This window comes from Leptinotarsa decemlineata, unplaced genomic scaffold, assembly GCF_025532065.1.
Source record: "Leptinotarsa decemlineata unplaced genomic scaffold, Ldec_3_MD MMD2_tig00026294_RagTag_RagTag, whole genome shotgun sequence".
NCBI classification, from domain to species: Eukaryota; Metazoa; Arthropoda; class Insecta; order Coleoptera; family Chrysomelidae; genus Leptinotarsa; species Leptinotarsa decemlineata.
The window spans coordinates 6,730,397-6,746,396 of record NW_027412674.1 but is presented as its reverse complement, the minus strand read 5'-3'; the positions used below and the strand labels follow the sequence as shown (position 1 = coordinate 6,746,396).

Here is a 16,000-nt window from a genome sequence, read left to right as displayed (position 1 = left end):
AACGACCGGAAAAAGTAGTATCCAAATAGTTTCTTACTTGTCTGGAGTGATGGGGTGGTGCTCCATCTTGATGGAATACAATATCTATATTGAATTCATTAGGATTCCCTTCGACGATTTCAGTGATGAGAGGGTCAACTGTATTCAAATATAGTTCCCCTGTTAAATCTTGATGGTTTCCCAATATTCCTGCCCAAACGTTAATTTTTTCTGGATATTGGGTGTTTCCCGGAAAACGTGAAGGTTGGTGTCACTCCAATAACGGTAATTTTGTATGAGAACATTGCCGTATAGAGAAAAAGTACATTCGTCACTAAAACAAATATTGTGGAGATAGGTAGGATACCTTGCAATGGTTTCCGTCATGATTTCGCGAAATTCTGTTCTTCGATCAGGGATATCTTCAGTTAATTGGTGTACCATTTTAATTTTGTATGGATGATACCTATTCCTCTTCAAAAGTCTCCACACAGTAGAAGGAGACACCTCACAAACATTCGTGACGGAATTTCAGGATTTACTACCATCTCACCAATTATTTGCACTTGCTGTTCTTTCGGAATGGACGGATGACCTGGAGGCTTTTTGTTATGTACACTCAAGGTAGTAGTGAATTTGGATACAAGTTTCCTCAAATATTTTCTACAGATTTTCTACAGAATCAATAGTGACTTAAAATTATTTGTGAAAAATGCTTCTGAACACTGCTTAAATATGAATTGTAGTGAATCCAATGTTATTGTTTCCGGACCAAAAGACCCTAGAAATGATATTTGTAAATCTGTGAAAGAAGTAGTAAATGATCGTTTACTTGGGGTTGTCCCAAAAGCCAAAAGCCTGGGCATCATTTTAAATAAGGACTTGAAATTCGAAAGTCAGGTAATCAGTTTATTAGGCGTGTATATTATTCGCTTAAAATTATATATGGACACCGAAATTTCCTACCCATGAAGGTGAAGGCGAATTTGTTTGAATCGTTAGTTTTATCTATATTCAATTATGCTGATGTTTTGTATGGTCCAAGTTTAATCAACTAATTCAAGAAAAAGATACAAAAAGTTCAAAATTCCTGCTTACGGTTATTTTTTGGTATTAGAAGAAGAGAAAGAATATCACATAAACTGAAGGGTACCGGCTGGTTAAATATGAACGATAGGAGAGTGTTACTTGCTGCAACTTTGTTTCACAAAATAATTACTTACACCAGAAAATTACTTTTAGAACTGATGTGCATAATACTAATGTAAGCCATCCTTTCGTATAGAGTTCTCTAGAAGAAATTTCAGCTACCAGATCTGTGCAATTTATAATGACACTCCCGAGCCCATGAAACAAGATGACTTCAATCATTTTAATACTAATTTCAAATGATTCTTATTATCTTCAAACTATTAACGACCCAATAGCTACCTACCTTTTACAAATCTATAAATAGTCATAAGATAAGTAAAAATCCTTTTTGTTTATTCCTTTGCGTAATTGGCGATATTTTTGAGATTAAGTGGAAGAGCAATTGAATGATAACTTGTCATCAGGTAAATTGAACTTCGCCTTTTATCTTCATATAATAAATGAACTGTTCCTGATTAATTTGCTTTAAATGTATTAAAAGATAATAAAGACGATATTAATATTATTATTATTATTATTTTTTCACCGTAGTGTGCGCTGGTCAGGCCCTATCCCCCGAAGCCCCGATATATTCGCGAGGGCGCGCCAGCATTATCAATCAATGACCACTCCCCACACCGTGGGGTAAGTGATCATTGGGTCCGAGAATCATGTGCCCTGAGCAAGCCCAGTGAGCCAAGAATGACAGCCTTCTGCATCTGTGCGGCTAAGAGTTCTGCCTTAGTGCGGCAAGCCGATATGATTTTAAGATTCGAGAGCAGAGAAGACATCATTCCACCAAGGACTCCAATAATCAGAACAACCATCTTGACAGAGTGATCTGGATAGAGTCTGCGGAGTTCGAAGAGAAAATCTCTATATTTTATCCGTTTTTCCTCCTCTTTTCTGACGATATTCATCTCGCCAGGAGCTGAAAACTATTATTATTATTATTATTTACGTGTATGATTTGGTATCTTACTTCCATCTAGTTTAGGTGATATATTCATCACTGTTCTCTAACATTATTTTTTGTTTCAGCAGCTTTCTGAGTAACATCTCTAATACTGAAATTCAATTAATTGTTCAACACTCTGACATTATTCGATTAGATCCGACTATTTTAAATATTACTGAGGGTATACATGATATTAATGTTACAGCTTTGGGAGCTGGACACTCCGAGGTTTATGCTAATGCATCAGATCCTGCCTTTCAGTAAGTACCTAACATTCATCGATATCAATAGCTTCAATTGTATCTGATATCTATCACTTTTCGTCAACTAAGCTGGCATAATTATAAATTGGGACGATCAAATTTTCCTAGTTAACAAGTGCTACCAATACACTAGTCTCGGTTCCCGAAATTCTATGTGAATTATTAGGTTATGTTATCCAACCCTCAAAATAAATATTCGATAGCATAAATGGAATAATATCATCTAAACACCTTGAAAAATAATCCACAAAGATACTTCAAAGAATTGCAAAAATTTCAAACCAATTTTTATTGCAGTGATATAAGTTGTAGTGAATAGTTCCTAGGCTAACACACAGATGGCGCTATTAGTATTGAATCCATGTGATTTTTAGTAAACCCTAACCTCCAAAAGACACATGTACAAATTACAAATTTCACAGCTGTCGGACTATTAGTTTGTGGGATAGAACATTTTGAGTGAAGCAACTTTTGTCAGTTTGAAGAAATTTGATGAAAAGAAATTTCGTGGGTTAATATAGCATTGCTTTTTGGCGAAAAAAATACTGTTGAAGCCAAGGCATGGCTTGATAAACATTATTCGGATTTTGCACCATGATCAACCTTTGAGAAGTGGTTTGCGAAGTTTAAACAACCTGAAATGAGCACCGAAGACAATGTAAGCAGTTTACGCCCCAAAGAGGCTGTTACCGACGAAAACATGAAAAAATTCCACAAAATAATTTTGTATGTTCGTAAAGTGAAGTTGGTCGAAATAGCTGAGGCTCTATAGATATCCAAGAAACGTATTGGACAAATCTTACATGAGTATTTTGGTATGCGAAAGTTCTGTTTAAAGTGGGTTTCGCGCGAACTCACAATCCACCAAAAACAACAACTAACTGATGATTCTGAACAGTGTTTGAAGCTGTTCCACCGTAAAAAACTCAAATATATGCGTCGATATATGACAATAGGTGAAACATGGCTCCATTATTTCACACCAGAATCGAAACCATCGTCATCTGGTTCACGTAGTGAACCGACTCCAGAGCGTTCAAAGACGCAACATTCAGTTGGGATGCGATAATATAATATTTATCCACCATCTTGAAAATGGAAAAACCATCAAAGCAAAAGGAAGTGCATCAAAACAATGCACCACAAATCAATGTAAACGATGGCATGATTGGGCTTCCAGATCTGGACCCCAACGACTTTTTCCTGTGTTCAGACCTCAGGAGAATGCTCACTGAAGAGAAAATTGCGCTGTTAAAGAGGTAATCGTCGAAACTGAGGCTTTAGACAAATGGTACCTTAAAAATGATATCGCTCTAATCCTTGTCCCGCCCTCGAAGGCAACTATAATGAATAATAGAATCGAATTTCATTTTAAAAAAAATTTAGGTCAGCCCAACTTGATAGATCAACGGTGAAAACCGCTTTTTTCATTAAATCAATCCCATCAATTTATAGTCTGGGTCACAAGATCCTTTTTTTGGAACTTCTGCCCAAGGACACCAAAAATTATGATTCAAGGCTCATTTCATTTGGAATGACCTCTAGCAACTTTTTGAAAAATTTCAAGGAGTGTCGAAAAAATTTCAAAATTTATAAACAATTCAGTAAAAAAAGGTGGATTTTGTTTTCTGCAAATATCTTGGTAAATATTAAAGATATCCGAAATTTGGAAAAAGATCCTAAAAAAAAAGAAATTAAAAAAAAAATACCTACCTCCTGGAACTCTATCACCAATATTTATAATTTTAATTCAGAGGCGAAAATAGCGCTAAATGCGCACGCGCTGAACGTTACTGACCTTTGAACAAGCAACCCATTAAATATAATTATTAAGAAAAAAATTCACGTTCCTTCTAGACAATCGAATAAACGAGAATCCATGGAAAAAAAATTCCTGTGATTATTTTATTGGATATACATTAGTTAACTAACAAATTTTTACAAGTTTAAAATTTACATGAAAGCCCTGATAATTTATAAACTACAAACCTCAAATTTTTCTCACTTCTAGGAGCTTTTTTGAAAGCCTTTTTAAAAAAGGTTCCTGTTGGAAAACTTAAAATAATACTGATTTTCCACTTTGTTATTAAAGACGTTCAAAAGTGAAAAATTCAATTGAAGCAATAAAAAAAATTTTATATTCAAATTTATTACTATTCTTTCTATTTGTAGTTACATAAAAATTATCTTCCATAATGATTAGCTTTATTTGTTTGAAAAATTGGGGGGATTTTTATCAATGATGATTTATATGATTTTTAAAAACAAATTCGTTCCTAAAAAAAGTTTTATCGCCTCTTAAAAACGCATTTGTTGATTAACAATTTTTTGCTATTAAATATGAATATTTGTTTTAAACAAATTAATTTTCACTATATATTTTTTCAAATACTATCACAAAAACGAAAACAACCATGTGTCACTTTTTGTGTAACAAAATTTTTCTTTATTTTTAACAATTTTTTTTTATATTTTTCCTTTTTTGCGTTTGGTGACTCATGGTTGCTTATTTTTTTTTGTAGTATTTAAAAAATATATATCGCAAAAATTAATTTGTTCTGAACAAATTGTTTATCAAATAAATAAAAAAAATAATTTTAAAAAAAGTTTTTTTTCAGAATATCAAAGAGAAATAGAAATTACGATTTAAAAAAATATTTCCTCAATATTTATATTTAGTAGCAAAAACAAATGTTAATGAACAAAGGCGTTTTCAAACAAAGAAAAAATATTAATCACTGATAAAAATTCCTCCAAAAAAATTTCAAATATGTTATGAACAATACATTTGCTTTTAACAATTTTAAAAAAAAAAAGATCAAATAATTATGAAGAATCATTTTCATGTAACTTCAAATAATAAGAATGCGAATAGATTTGAATATAAAAAAAAAATTCATTGCTTTCATTGAATTTTTAATTTTTTAACGTCTTTGATTATTAATAACGAAGTGGAAAATAATTTTTTTAAAGTTTTCTAACGGGAATCTTTTTTGAAGGCTTCCAAGAAAAGCTCCAAGAAGTGAAAAAAAATTGAGGTGATAGTTTGGCCCGGTTGCAAAAAGTGGGTTTTCACCTTTGGGAAGTGCTTGGGTGGCTTATCGATGTCCAACCACTGTCTTGAACGTCGCTACACATCAAATAACCAAAAGTACCTATTTACCAGGACGTAAAACCATTCGTCTTACCATGGAAAATATCACCTAAGAAACGGCGAACACAAACTATCTTATCTCGCTTACGTATTGGACACACATTTCTCACGCACAGTTATCTACTGTCAGGAGAACAAGTTCCATTGTGTATATGTGATACTGAATTGACTATTGTACATTTTTTAACTGAGTGCCCACTATATACAAACGAGAGACGCCGGCATAATCTAGGATCTAGAAAATGACTTGAAAACTAACTCGCTGTGATTATTTAATCTGGGGGACGGTTATTCTACTCTTTTTAAATTGCATAGTAAAATAGTTTCTCTCAATCTCGCTTGCAAAATCAAATTTTGAAAATGTAAAAATATTTTCTCCAACAGCGAAAAAACTCTGCATTTTCTTCAAAAACACGTCCATTACATTACAGAATAGCAATAGTCAACGAAAGTCATTTTTTTGTGGAGGAAAATCAGCTTTTTATCGACCTTTTTTGAGTATTTGTTATGTTCCACAATCTGAAAAATATAAAAATTATAATGGAGAACTTTATATAAGTGTAGAAGGGCAAACTTTTTACTTTACCCCGATAAGTTACTGAGTAAAAATCGAAGTATTTTTCACAAAGAAAAATCTTCTATTTATCAGTAACTGCGAATATATTAGAATTTTTTTGTCCATTTCTGAATACTAAGGCAGATTTTGGCCTCCGAAACGTAAAGGTAAGTATTATTTCTTAACAATTTTTTTGATAAGCAAAATTGTTAAATACGACAAGTTACTGATAAATAGAAGATGTTTCTTTGTGAAAAATACTTTGATTTTTACGCAGTAACTTATCGGGGTAAACTGAAAGGTTTGCCCTTCTACACTTGTATAAAGTTCGCCATTATAATTTTTATATTTTTCACATTGTGGAGGTAACAAATACCCAAAAAGGTCGATAAAAAACAATAGCAATGTTATAACTCAATTTAATTTTATTTCGAAACTAGGTTTTAAAAATTAGAATTGAGTATATTGGGTTGGATAATTTTCTTTTTCTGTGTTTTATGATGAAATAGACGTCCAGTGACCAACATGATTATTGTATTAGAAATATTACATGTTTTTCAATTTTTTCTTTTTTCAGAAAACACGTAAAAGACTTATTCTTGATAGTTACTGTATACAAACAGGATTGGCTTATACCGTTCTCCGTAGTGATAGGATGGATATATTTTGTTGCTTGGTCCATTTCTTTTTATCCCCAAATTTATATAAATTGGAAGAGAAAAAGGTTTGTAAAATACGATTAACATTGGATAATATTTTATTAACCTTTTTTTTTCAGTGTTGTTGGTTTGAATTTTGATTTCATAATATTGAATATAGTTGGCTTCACTCTGTATGGAATTTTCAACTTGGGATTATTTTTCATACCGGAAATACAGGTTAGTAGAATAAAAATATTGGAACCTTAACTTAACTCATAGTCCAGCCATCTTAGTAAGTTCATATTAGTAAGTCGGAATTTGAGATACACAGCTATAATATCGTATAAACTTGTATTTTGACATCCTAAATGTGCATCACAAATCCTAACAGTTGTTTCAAAACCTACATATGTTGGGGTGTACACGACTATTAAAATCTAACGTCAAATGTCGCTATTTGTATTGATCATCAATATTGTAGAGGATTGAATTTCCTATAACTTTTGTTCTGAAAAATGTTTTACAAGAGGGCGAAGAACGCTTGGTTAGAGCTTAATTTGAGGTCAACCGGTATTCCCGGTCAAAAACACGCCATATAAAGTTTAATAATTATTGATAAATATATAATTATTAATAATGTTCATGTCTTATCAACTATTACATTATATTTATTAATTATTTTACTAACGTATATATTTTTAATTAAGTATCAATTTATTTATAGCAAGCCCCAAACGATCGATCGCCAAAGTATAGACTCTCCCCACTAAATTTCTATTGGATTACCACAAGCCTCTTGCCGGCCAGTGTCGTACCTATATAGTTTTAATTAGGGTAGGGTAGTTTCTTTTCATATTTTATTTAGTATTATAGGTAGTGGTACAGTTCATTGAAATGTTATATAATAATACACTCTTGATGACTGATGACAACACAAATTATGCAGACAATGCCAAGTAATGATACGCCCCTGTACAGAGTATTTTTATGTCTTGCAAGAGCTGTAGTGGGGATTATATTGAAAATGAGTTTGTGCGCATGGGGGCAGGCTCGCCATCGCGTTTGGCGCTTGCCGTAATAACACGTACCTGCCCGTGTAATTTAAAAATTGTTAAGGAGAATACTCAAATTATATTTCAATTCTAATGTGATTTATAATCAATAACTTTTCGAATAAATAAAAAAAGATTGGAAGAAAATCTTAATTAACGTTTTCATTAAAAAATATTCCATACATTTATGATTGTGGAAATGAAAAAAAAAAGAATAAAAATTACAAGAACTACAACTTATAATTTTAATTATCTTCTTCTTCTTTATCGTCGACTTCCGACCGCTGTAGTACTTCGGAGTCCTCTTCTTTATCGTTTTCAACGACATTTGTCTCGAGGTCTTCCATGATTTCAGGGTCAAAGGTTCTGTCTTCGTTGATATCTGACCTGAAAGACCACTCACCATACAAACTAATCGACTTCGTTAAGAAGCTGGGTTTATTTGGTCGAGTGTGAATAGGTATGAGCCACAATAAACCCTTGCGGGTTGCGTTGGAGGGTCGAATAGACCCTCCAACGTCGAATAGACCCACTCACTTTGGACCTAACCTAACCTAACTTAGAGATAATCGCTAAAATAGAGGAAATACATAACAAATAAGAGATATTTAAAAAACAGGAAGTTTAGCATAGGATTCATAACAGGTAGTAGTTAGGTAATGCTAACTGGTGTAGTTAGGTAATACTAACAGGTAATAGTTAGGCCACTAGCATATAAAAACATCAACATAGTAGTGAAATTTAGTCATAATGATCTCCTGAGGACGCTTACTTGGTAAGCGAAACGCGCGAGACCGTAATTTTCGTTCTGGTTTTGGGAAAGTGTGCTCAAAATCTGTTTTTTTTACCAGCTGACGACCTCTTATGCACGATAATCCTCATAAGTCTCAATTTGCGTGCCAAGGATTAGCGAGGTATTTTTTTATAACGTGTGTCTGTATCTGTAGAGTTGGGAGGGTGGGTGTAGGCCCACAGCACTTAGGCCACATATGACCCATTGTACATCCTTCCGAGGAGTTGTCCTCCTAGGTCATCGTCCATCCTGTCCTTTCCAGGAAGGTGGACAGGTCACTGGGAGACGACTTCTTTATATCGGCAGATGTAGGCTAAGACTCGCCGAACACACTCTCTTATTGACGATAACTCCGGACACTCGCATAGAATGTGCCTAACAATTTCATCTTCTTGTTCACATATCCTACATAGAGGTGTGTCCACTAGCCCCATATTATGGAGGTGTTTCCTTTGTTGACAGTGGCCAGTCAGAAATCCTACTGTTAAGCGTAGATTTTCCTGATCATCGCTAGATATTTCTTCGGCGCCAGCTTCCCATGGTCGCCCAGGGTGATACTGGTAAGATTGCATCCTTTGATATCATCCCATCTCTTAAGGGATTGAGCATAGGTGTGACGTTTGGCGAGTTCCGCAATGCCCTTCGACCCACCTCAAGACAATGTTATTTTCCACCGACGCTTTGGCTAAATCTTGGTGGCACTCTAGTACTAGCCCTGAGGTAACACCTTGTCTGTTCAAGGATTATAGGGCTTGTCTACATCATTTATGTCATGTTTTTGACAGAAATTCCTTTCCTGGTTATTTCTTTTGTAGCGATTGAGATACCAGCCAGTTCTGTTTGAATCACGGTGGTATTTTTCCCATTCCCCATTCAATCCTTGATCTGGAGTACACTCCACATCCTGAGCCTTCTTTGGTTTTTGAGCCGTCTGTTAATATGCGTATTGCATTTGTAGAATCTGACTCTGTGTTCTGTTTTATTTGTATTTTGTAGAGTTTATTAAACACAAACCTGGGTTCAATTGCATCACTGGTTGCCTGAAACAGAGGTTGCGCAGTAAGCACTTCTCGCCCTAGGCTCAGCCCCAAAGCCCCTAGCATGGGTCGGATTATACGTATTGAAAATCGATTGTCTGGCCATCGGGCTCAAACCACCGTTCCGCATAACGGACAATTGAATCAGTAGTACGAACCACTCGCCACAAGTAAAGTCTTCACCTGTGGGGCTTTGAATCAGTGCGTCACTTCTTTTATCGTCGATATTATATTTACATGGTGAATTCAGGTTCAATATTTATGAAACAAAAGTTTCATAGTATCATAATTTAATAAGTTTCAATTGTAAGACCTCTTTGATATCAGGTTGTCGGAGAAACCTATTTAAAATCCCCTTTTAATATGTCTACATTATAAGGTCAAATGTTGTTTCTCTATTTCAGAATGAATATTCTGACAGACACCCAAGAGGAATGAACCCAGTGAAGGTGAACGATATAGTATTTGCGGTTCATGCTGCTATCGCCACCTTAATAACCATCGTGCAGTGCTTCATTTACGAACGAGAAGAGCAGAGGGTTTCAACAACTGCCCGTACAATTCTAGGAATATTTGGAGGATTTCTCACTATCAGTATCATATTGGCTGGCGTGAAAGTCATCCATTGGTTGGATTATCTTTACTACTGCTCCTATGTGAAGCTCACCATAACTTTGATAAAGTATATTCCACAGGTAGGCCTCATTCGATAAAGATTATTAGAATTTGTAAATTTTCCTCTATCTAATCGAAGTACTTATCAATAATGTTTTGTTTCAAATGTTGTGAGCAGTTGAGTTATGATAGTTTGAGTAAGGATTTCGCTGTCACAATCATTATTTTGTATAGGGTCTTTCAACAGGAACTTCCGGACTTTTCTGATTGATTCGGCTGTTACTTAATGAAGATCCTTAGTAACTTCATTAACTACACCTCACGATTTGATATCCACAAACTTCATTTGAAAAATTTATCACGACATGTTCCACTAACACAGTAGCTTCTTCAACAGTGATTTCAATACTTCAATTTGCTTCTTACGCTAATATTTATATACCACAGGAAACTACAATTGGGACTACTTCCATCAAATTACGTAAACCTATACGTATATACAGAGTGTTTCATAAGTACGTTAAAATATTCAAGTGACGTATTCCTGAGACTATTTAAAAAAAGTCTATATGAACTTGTGTCAAAAAATGCTTCGTTCAGGAGATAAGGGATGATGAAATTGAATTTTTTGTTCGCTTTTTGAAAGTAACTCTTGCAGAAAATAAGTTAGTTGCACAAAATTCGGTACCCGGGGTTTTTTGACGTGTGAAATGATAATTTCGTATTTATTTTCATGTAACATCTAGAGGTCGCTGCGTACGCTGTCATTATTTCAAAGTGCCCTAACTTTTTAATAGTGTTTAATAATAATAGTGTTTAATAATAATAACTATTCTCAGTACAAGACATACTAACCTATCCTAACAAATGGCAGAATTCAACATCTATACACACAAAGCATTTGTTTATAATAATTTTTCGAAGAATATCAGATAAAAATTTCAAAAAATCATTTTCATGTAGCTTCTAGCCATAAAAAACCGATCTCAAGTTTTTCATTGAATTCTCAAGTTTACTAACATAGGTCAGTTCAATATTTTTTTTTTAATGACTCACTGAATTAGACTCACGCTAGGCTATTATAGCCTGTTTTGTGATGTCTAAATCAGAATGTCATTCGTACAATTGTATGTCTTATGTAATTGTATTCAGATGGCATATGCAGTTCACTTACATTATTTATGATTATACATATATATACATATCATTTTAAAATTCCAAAATTAGCATTCGAAAGAGACTGGACAATTTGAACATTTCGATTGGGGTATAACCTAACCTCAAACTTGGTGTGGTATTATTGTAAGTTTCCGGTAGTGTATGTGAAGAGCCTAGATACACAATATATAGGAACAATTAAAGGTAAGTATTTATTACATTATAAAATTGCAAATTTTTCTGGATGATTATATACATACTTTTTTGCTTCTTTTTTGAATCGTTTGAAGGATGTAATATCTTTTATATTTTTTGGTAAGATGTTAAATATTTTTGGATCATGAAAGAAGAAAGAATTTTGGGTGACTGTTTTGTTGAAGAATTCAATTTTTTTTTCAATTTTTACGTCCTGGTTCATTTTTGAACGAGTTTCTCTTGAATGTGTCTGCGCAAAATCTGCTCGTTTATAGAACGTTGACAGTAAACTTTTGGTACTTTTCATGAAAAAAACCTAATTCCCACATCTTTTCTGAGTAAAAAAGATGCACCTCCTCAATAACGCTGGAGGTGATCGTTTTCGAGATATTTACAATTTTTTATATCGACGCATATTACTTTATAGACAAATTTGATTTCAATAATTTTTGTCACTTTCCGCTCGCAAATTAAGTTAATTAAATCGAGTAGGCTATAAAAGTTTGTTTATAAAAATAGAAATTCGCTGTCACAGTTTGAACTATTAATTGAGAAATTCACAGTTCGGAGTTTATAAAGTGATTTTTTGGTACCATGCCGGACTTTACGAATGCTGAAATGGCTGATATGGTTTTTGCGGGCTTGGCTGACGGAAATTCAAGCGAGGCCTGACGCATTTATCAGCAAAGGTATCCCCAACGCGTGACTCCTTGTGCAGCGACATTTGCGAATCTTTTCCGGCGACTTTCCGAATCTGGAAGCTTTGAAACAAATTCTGCTGTAGGACGGTCATGGACTACAAGAACTGTAGAATTGGAGAAGGCAATTCTCGAAGAAATAAGTGAACATCCAGAGAAAAGTACAAGAAAAATTTGTGAAACTTTAAATGTGAGTCAGATGACAGTTTACAGAATTTTAAAGGAACAGCAAGTATATCCTTATAATATTCAGCGTTTCCAGGCACTTACGTTACGTGATTTCCAACCACGTATCGAATTTGCTCAATGGCTTCAAAGAAAAGTCGAACAACATCCGCAAATTTTATCGAAAATCCTCTTCACAGATGAGGCTAATTGTTAAAGAAATGATATCATGAACTTCCATAACAACCACATTTGGGCGGAAGATAGCCCACATGGGTAGACATAATTGGAGATTATTTAATTGGGCCCTATTTTCTCCCCTTACGTTTGAATGGAGATGCTTACCTACATTTCTTGGAACACGAGCTTCCCCAACTTATGGAAGATGTTCCCATTGGTCACCGAAATCAGTCTTGGTTTATGCACGATGGAGCTCCTGCTCATTTTCGTATGATAGCAAGAAATTTTTCAGATGTAGCATTTCCCCAACAAGGGATAGGAAGAGGAGGTACTGAGCATTGGCCCCCGAGGTCACCGGACCTCAATCTCGTCGATTTTTTCTTTTGGGGACACCAAAAATCATTAGCCCCATTGAAAAGGAGAAAATGTTGAGGGATCGCATCATAGCTTGCTGGAAAACGATAAGAAACACTCCGGGCATTTTTCAACGGGTGCGGAATTCTTTGATGAGGAGAGCAGAAGCTTGTATTACTGTTGTGGGTCGTCACTTTGAACAGTTGTTATAATAGTTGTTTCGTTCATTTTCCTAATAAATAACATAGTACTTCTACGAATTGTTTTTTTTTACAAACTCCAAAATGTAGCACTTTCTAATTGAATAATTGAACCTGACAATGTTTTTTAATTTGAATTGAATAAGCAGTTCGATAATGCTCAGTTTAGAAGAAGTCTGTATGGGTATACTGCGAATAAAATTTGATGAAAATAACTAAAATTGCAAAAAACTTATGACAAAACCCTACCATGTTTTAAAAAATTTCAACACTCTGTATTTCGAAAACGAATCATTCTTCGTTAGACATTTCATAGAAAAAAGTTGTTTATTTTGACGAGATCCACCTACTTAGTTTTTGTAATGTTCTCAGCAACTTGACTTAGCGCCCTAGGAGCGCTATAGAAAATTGTAAATATCTCGAAAACGATTACCTCCAGCGTTGTTGAGGAGGTGTACCTGTTTTACTTGGAAAAAGTGTGGGAATTGGGTTGTTTCATGAAAAGTATCAAAAGTTTACCGTCAAAAAAGTTAGGCCAATTTGAAATAAATAATGACAGCGTACGCAGCGCCCTCTAGATGTTACATGCAAATTTATACGAAATTATGATTTCTCACGTCAAAAAAACCACGGGTACCGAATTTCGTGCATATAACTTACTTTGCAAGAGTTATTTCCAAAAAGCGAACAAAAAAATTTAATTTCAACACTCCGTATCTCCGAAACGAAGCATTTTCGGACACAAGTTCATATAGACTTTTTTTCTTAAAATGGTCTCAGAAATACGTCACTTGAATATTTTAACGTACTTATGTTACACCCTGTATACCTCTGGTACCTCTTCAATTATGATTACCTGAAGCATATTACCCCACTTCTACATCAATAATAATACTCCCTCGGTTTTTTAAGAAAACAAGTTCAATAATGGTGAACTATTCAAATCCAGTTGATCATTCATTAGAATGTTTGAATTTTCAAGTTTATTAATTTCCATTGCTTCCAAATAATTTACTTTCTATGTGTAAAATTTCGAACTCTTCATTAAAGACATGTTTTCCTCTAAAAAAGATGATTTGAATATGTTGAACTTGTTTTCTTATTTACATATCTTATATGATGTTCCTGGATTCGATTCCTAAATGTTCTGCCACTTTGACCAATATATACCTTAGGACACGTTCCACACTTTAATTTATATACTCCTGATTTCTCGAATTTGGATGTTTTGAAATTTAATATGCAATTTTAATATCCTGTTTCCTCAAAAATGAAGCCAGTTTTTCCGTTGTTTGTCCAAAATACGTTAAAGCTCTATAACTTTGATTATCTAATTTTGTTTTTGTAAGGTACATCTGTTTTATTCAGTCTGTTTACCAGATCACCATAGATGAATATAGCATTCAACAAGACGTGCAAATAATGACTTATTTTTTATGAAAATGGATTTTCTGTTCGAGCAACGTACCGCGCGCTTCGCCCATTTTACAGTCGCCATAATCGTTCTATCGAGAGGACTTTTTGCAATCTGGTGGATGAATTTGAGTCCATTGGTTCAGTAAACGATCGACCAATACCCATACGTCGACGAAACGCACTGTCACTGTCTGTGAGGGTGTGCAGGACAACTCTGCACACCCTGCTATGTTAAGTTTTATTCACAATAGCACTTTTCAATTGCTTTAATGAATATTTACTATCCAGACTTGAGTGATTTTGGTATACCTCATCATCGGTAGGAAGAACTACTTGTTTCAGTTCAGGTTTGAAATCCAACGGAAATTTGTCGAGAATATTGAACTCTAAAAGTAAAACTTTTTTATAGGCCGTACTGATTTTCACAAGAAATTCAACTTATGCAAATACATACATTCTAGAATGATGCATTTGTTTCTCAACGTGGAATTCTAGTTTTATCCATATACTCTAGGAAATTTCAATGTGTATAATGTGTATATAGTACCATAACATCACGTGGAATACCTTGTTTCAAGGTTGAGGATTGTTACCTTGCCGGTTTCGCGATAGTAAAGAAATTGCATGAATTTGTCGAAAAAAGTAAAGGCTTGGTTTTTATGTTGAACAGGGCGATCATATATAATTTTACTAAAACATTTCAGCAGACATGAATTAAAAGGAGGGTTTAGTGGGGTCTCTCACTTGTTGTGGATGTACTTTGTTAAGGCACATATAATTATATTACCTTTTTGTGGTTCAAAAATAAGTGTTACGTTATAGGTGGTACAACTGTTATGAATTATTACCTCAAATTGAAACAATCTTTCAAAATTTTTCAAGTGAACAACTCAAACACGACTAAATATTCTGGAAGAAATGCAAAACCACTCCAAACCAGAGCTATAAGTCATGATAAATTTTTTGTCGAGGCGTTTTTTGTTGTAACAAAAACTGAATGCTTTGATAAGTCAGCGTTTAAAGGAGTCTTATTGGAAAAACATAAGTTGCCTTTTCTAGTTGTTTCAGTAAAAAAAGACTAATAACAACCTACAGACATGAAATCGTTTATCAAAAATGTCAGAAATTGCTCAAAAATGGGTAGTTAACAGAATAAAGTATAAATCTGTTGTGTGTGTGAGTTATCAACGAAAAAAAGAGCTCTAAAATAACAACAAATTTCAACCTTTTTCTTTAAAAAATTATTTAAATACTTAAAAAAGAGGAATGAAATAATGCATTCAACATTTAAAGGGATTCGTTTCTATTTCACCATTTGGCAACATCGGTTATAGCTAATAAAGGACAATGAATCTGTTACCTGTATGAGACAAACAAAGATGACATATTTCAGAGGCGTGCTGTTCTGTTTACTTATGTTCCGAGACATTTTGTGACTTTTGACATTTTGTGCAC

At 34.0% G+C, this 16,000-nt stretch overlaps 1 protein-coding gene across 3 annotated transcripts in view; it reads left to right on the top strand.

The window, feature by feature from the left end:
- LOC111510698 (cystinosin) overlaps window positions 1-16,000 on the top strand; it is a 69,320-nt gene that overhangs the window by 37,356 nt on the left and 15,964 nt on the right. For 2 of the 3 annotated variants that reach the window (XM_074180248.1, XM_074180247.1), the window contains exons 4-7: window positions 2,152-2,328; window positions 6,619-6,765; window positions 6,820-6,919; window positions 9,969-10,259. In XM_074180248.1, the coding sequence (XP_074036349.1) occupies window positions 2,152-2,328; window positions 6,619-6,765; window positions 6,820-6,919; window positions 9,969-10,259 (715 nt within the window). The remainder of the gene's footprint in view (window positions 1-2,151; window positions 2,329-6,618; window positions 6,766-6,819; window positions 6,920-9,968; window positions 10,260-16,000) is intronic. The other variant, XM_074180249.1, reaches the window with a different exon arrangement.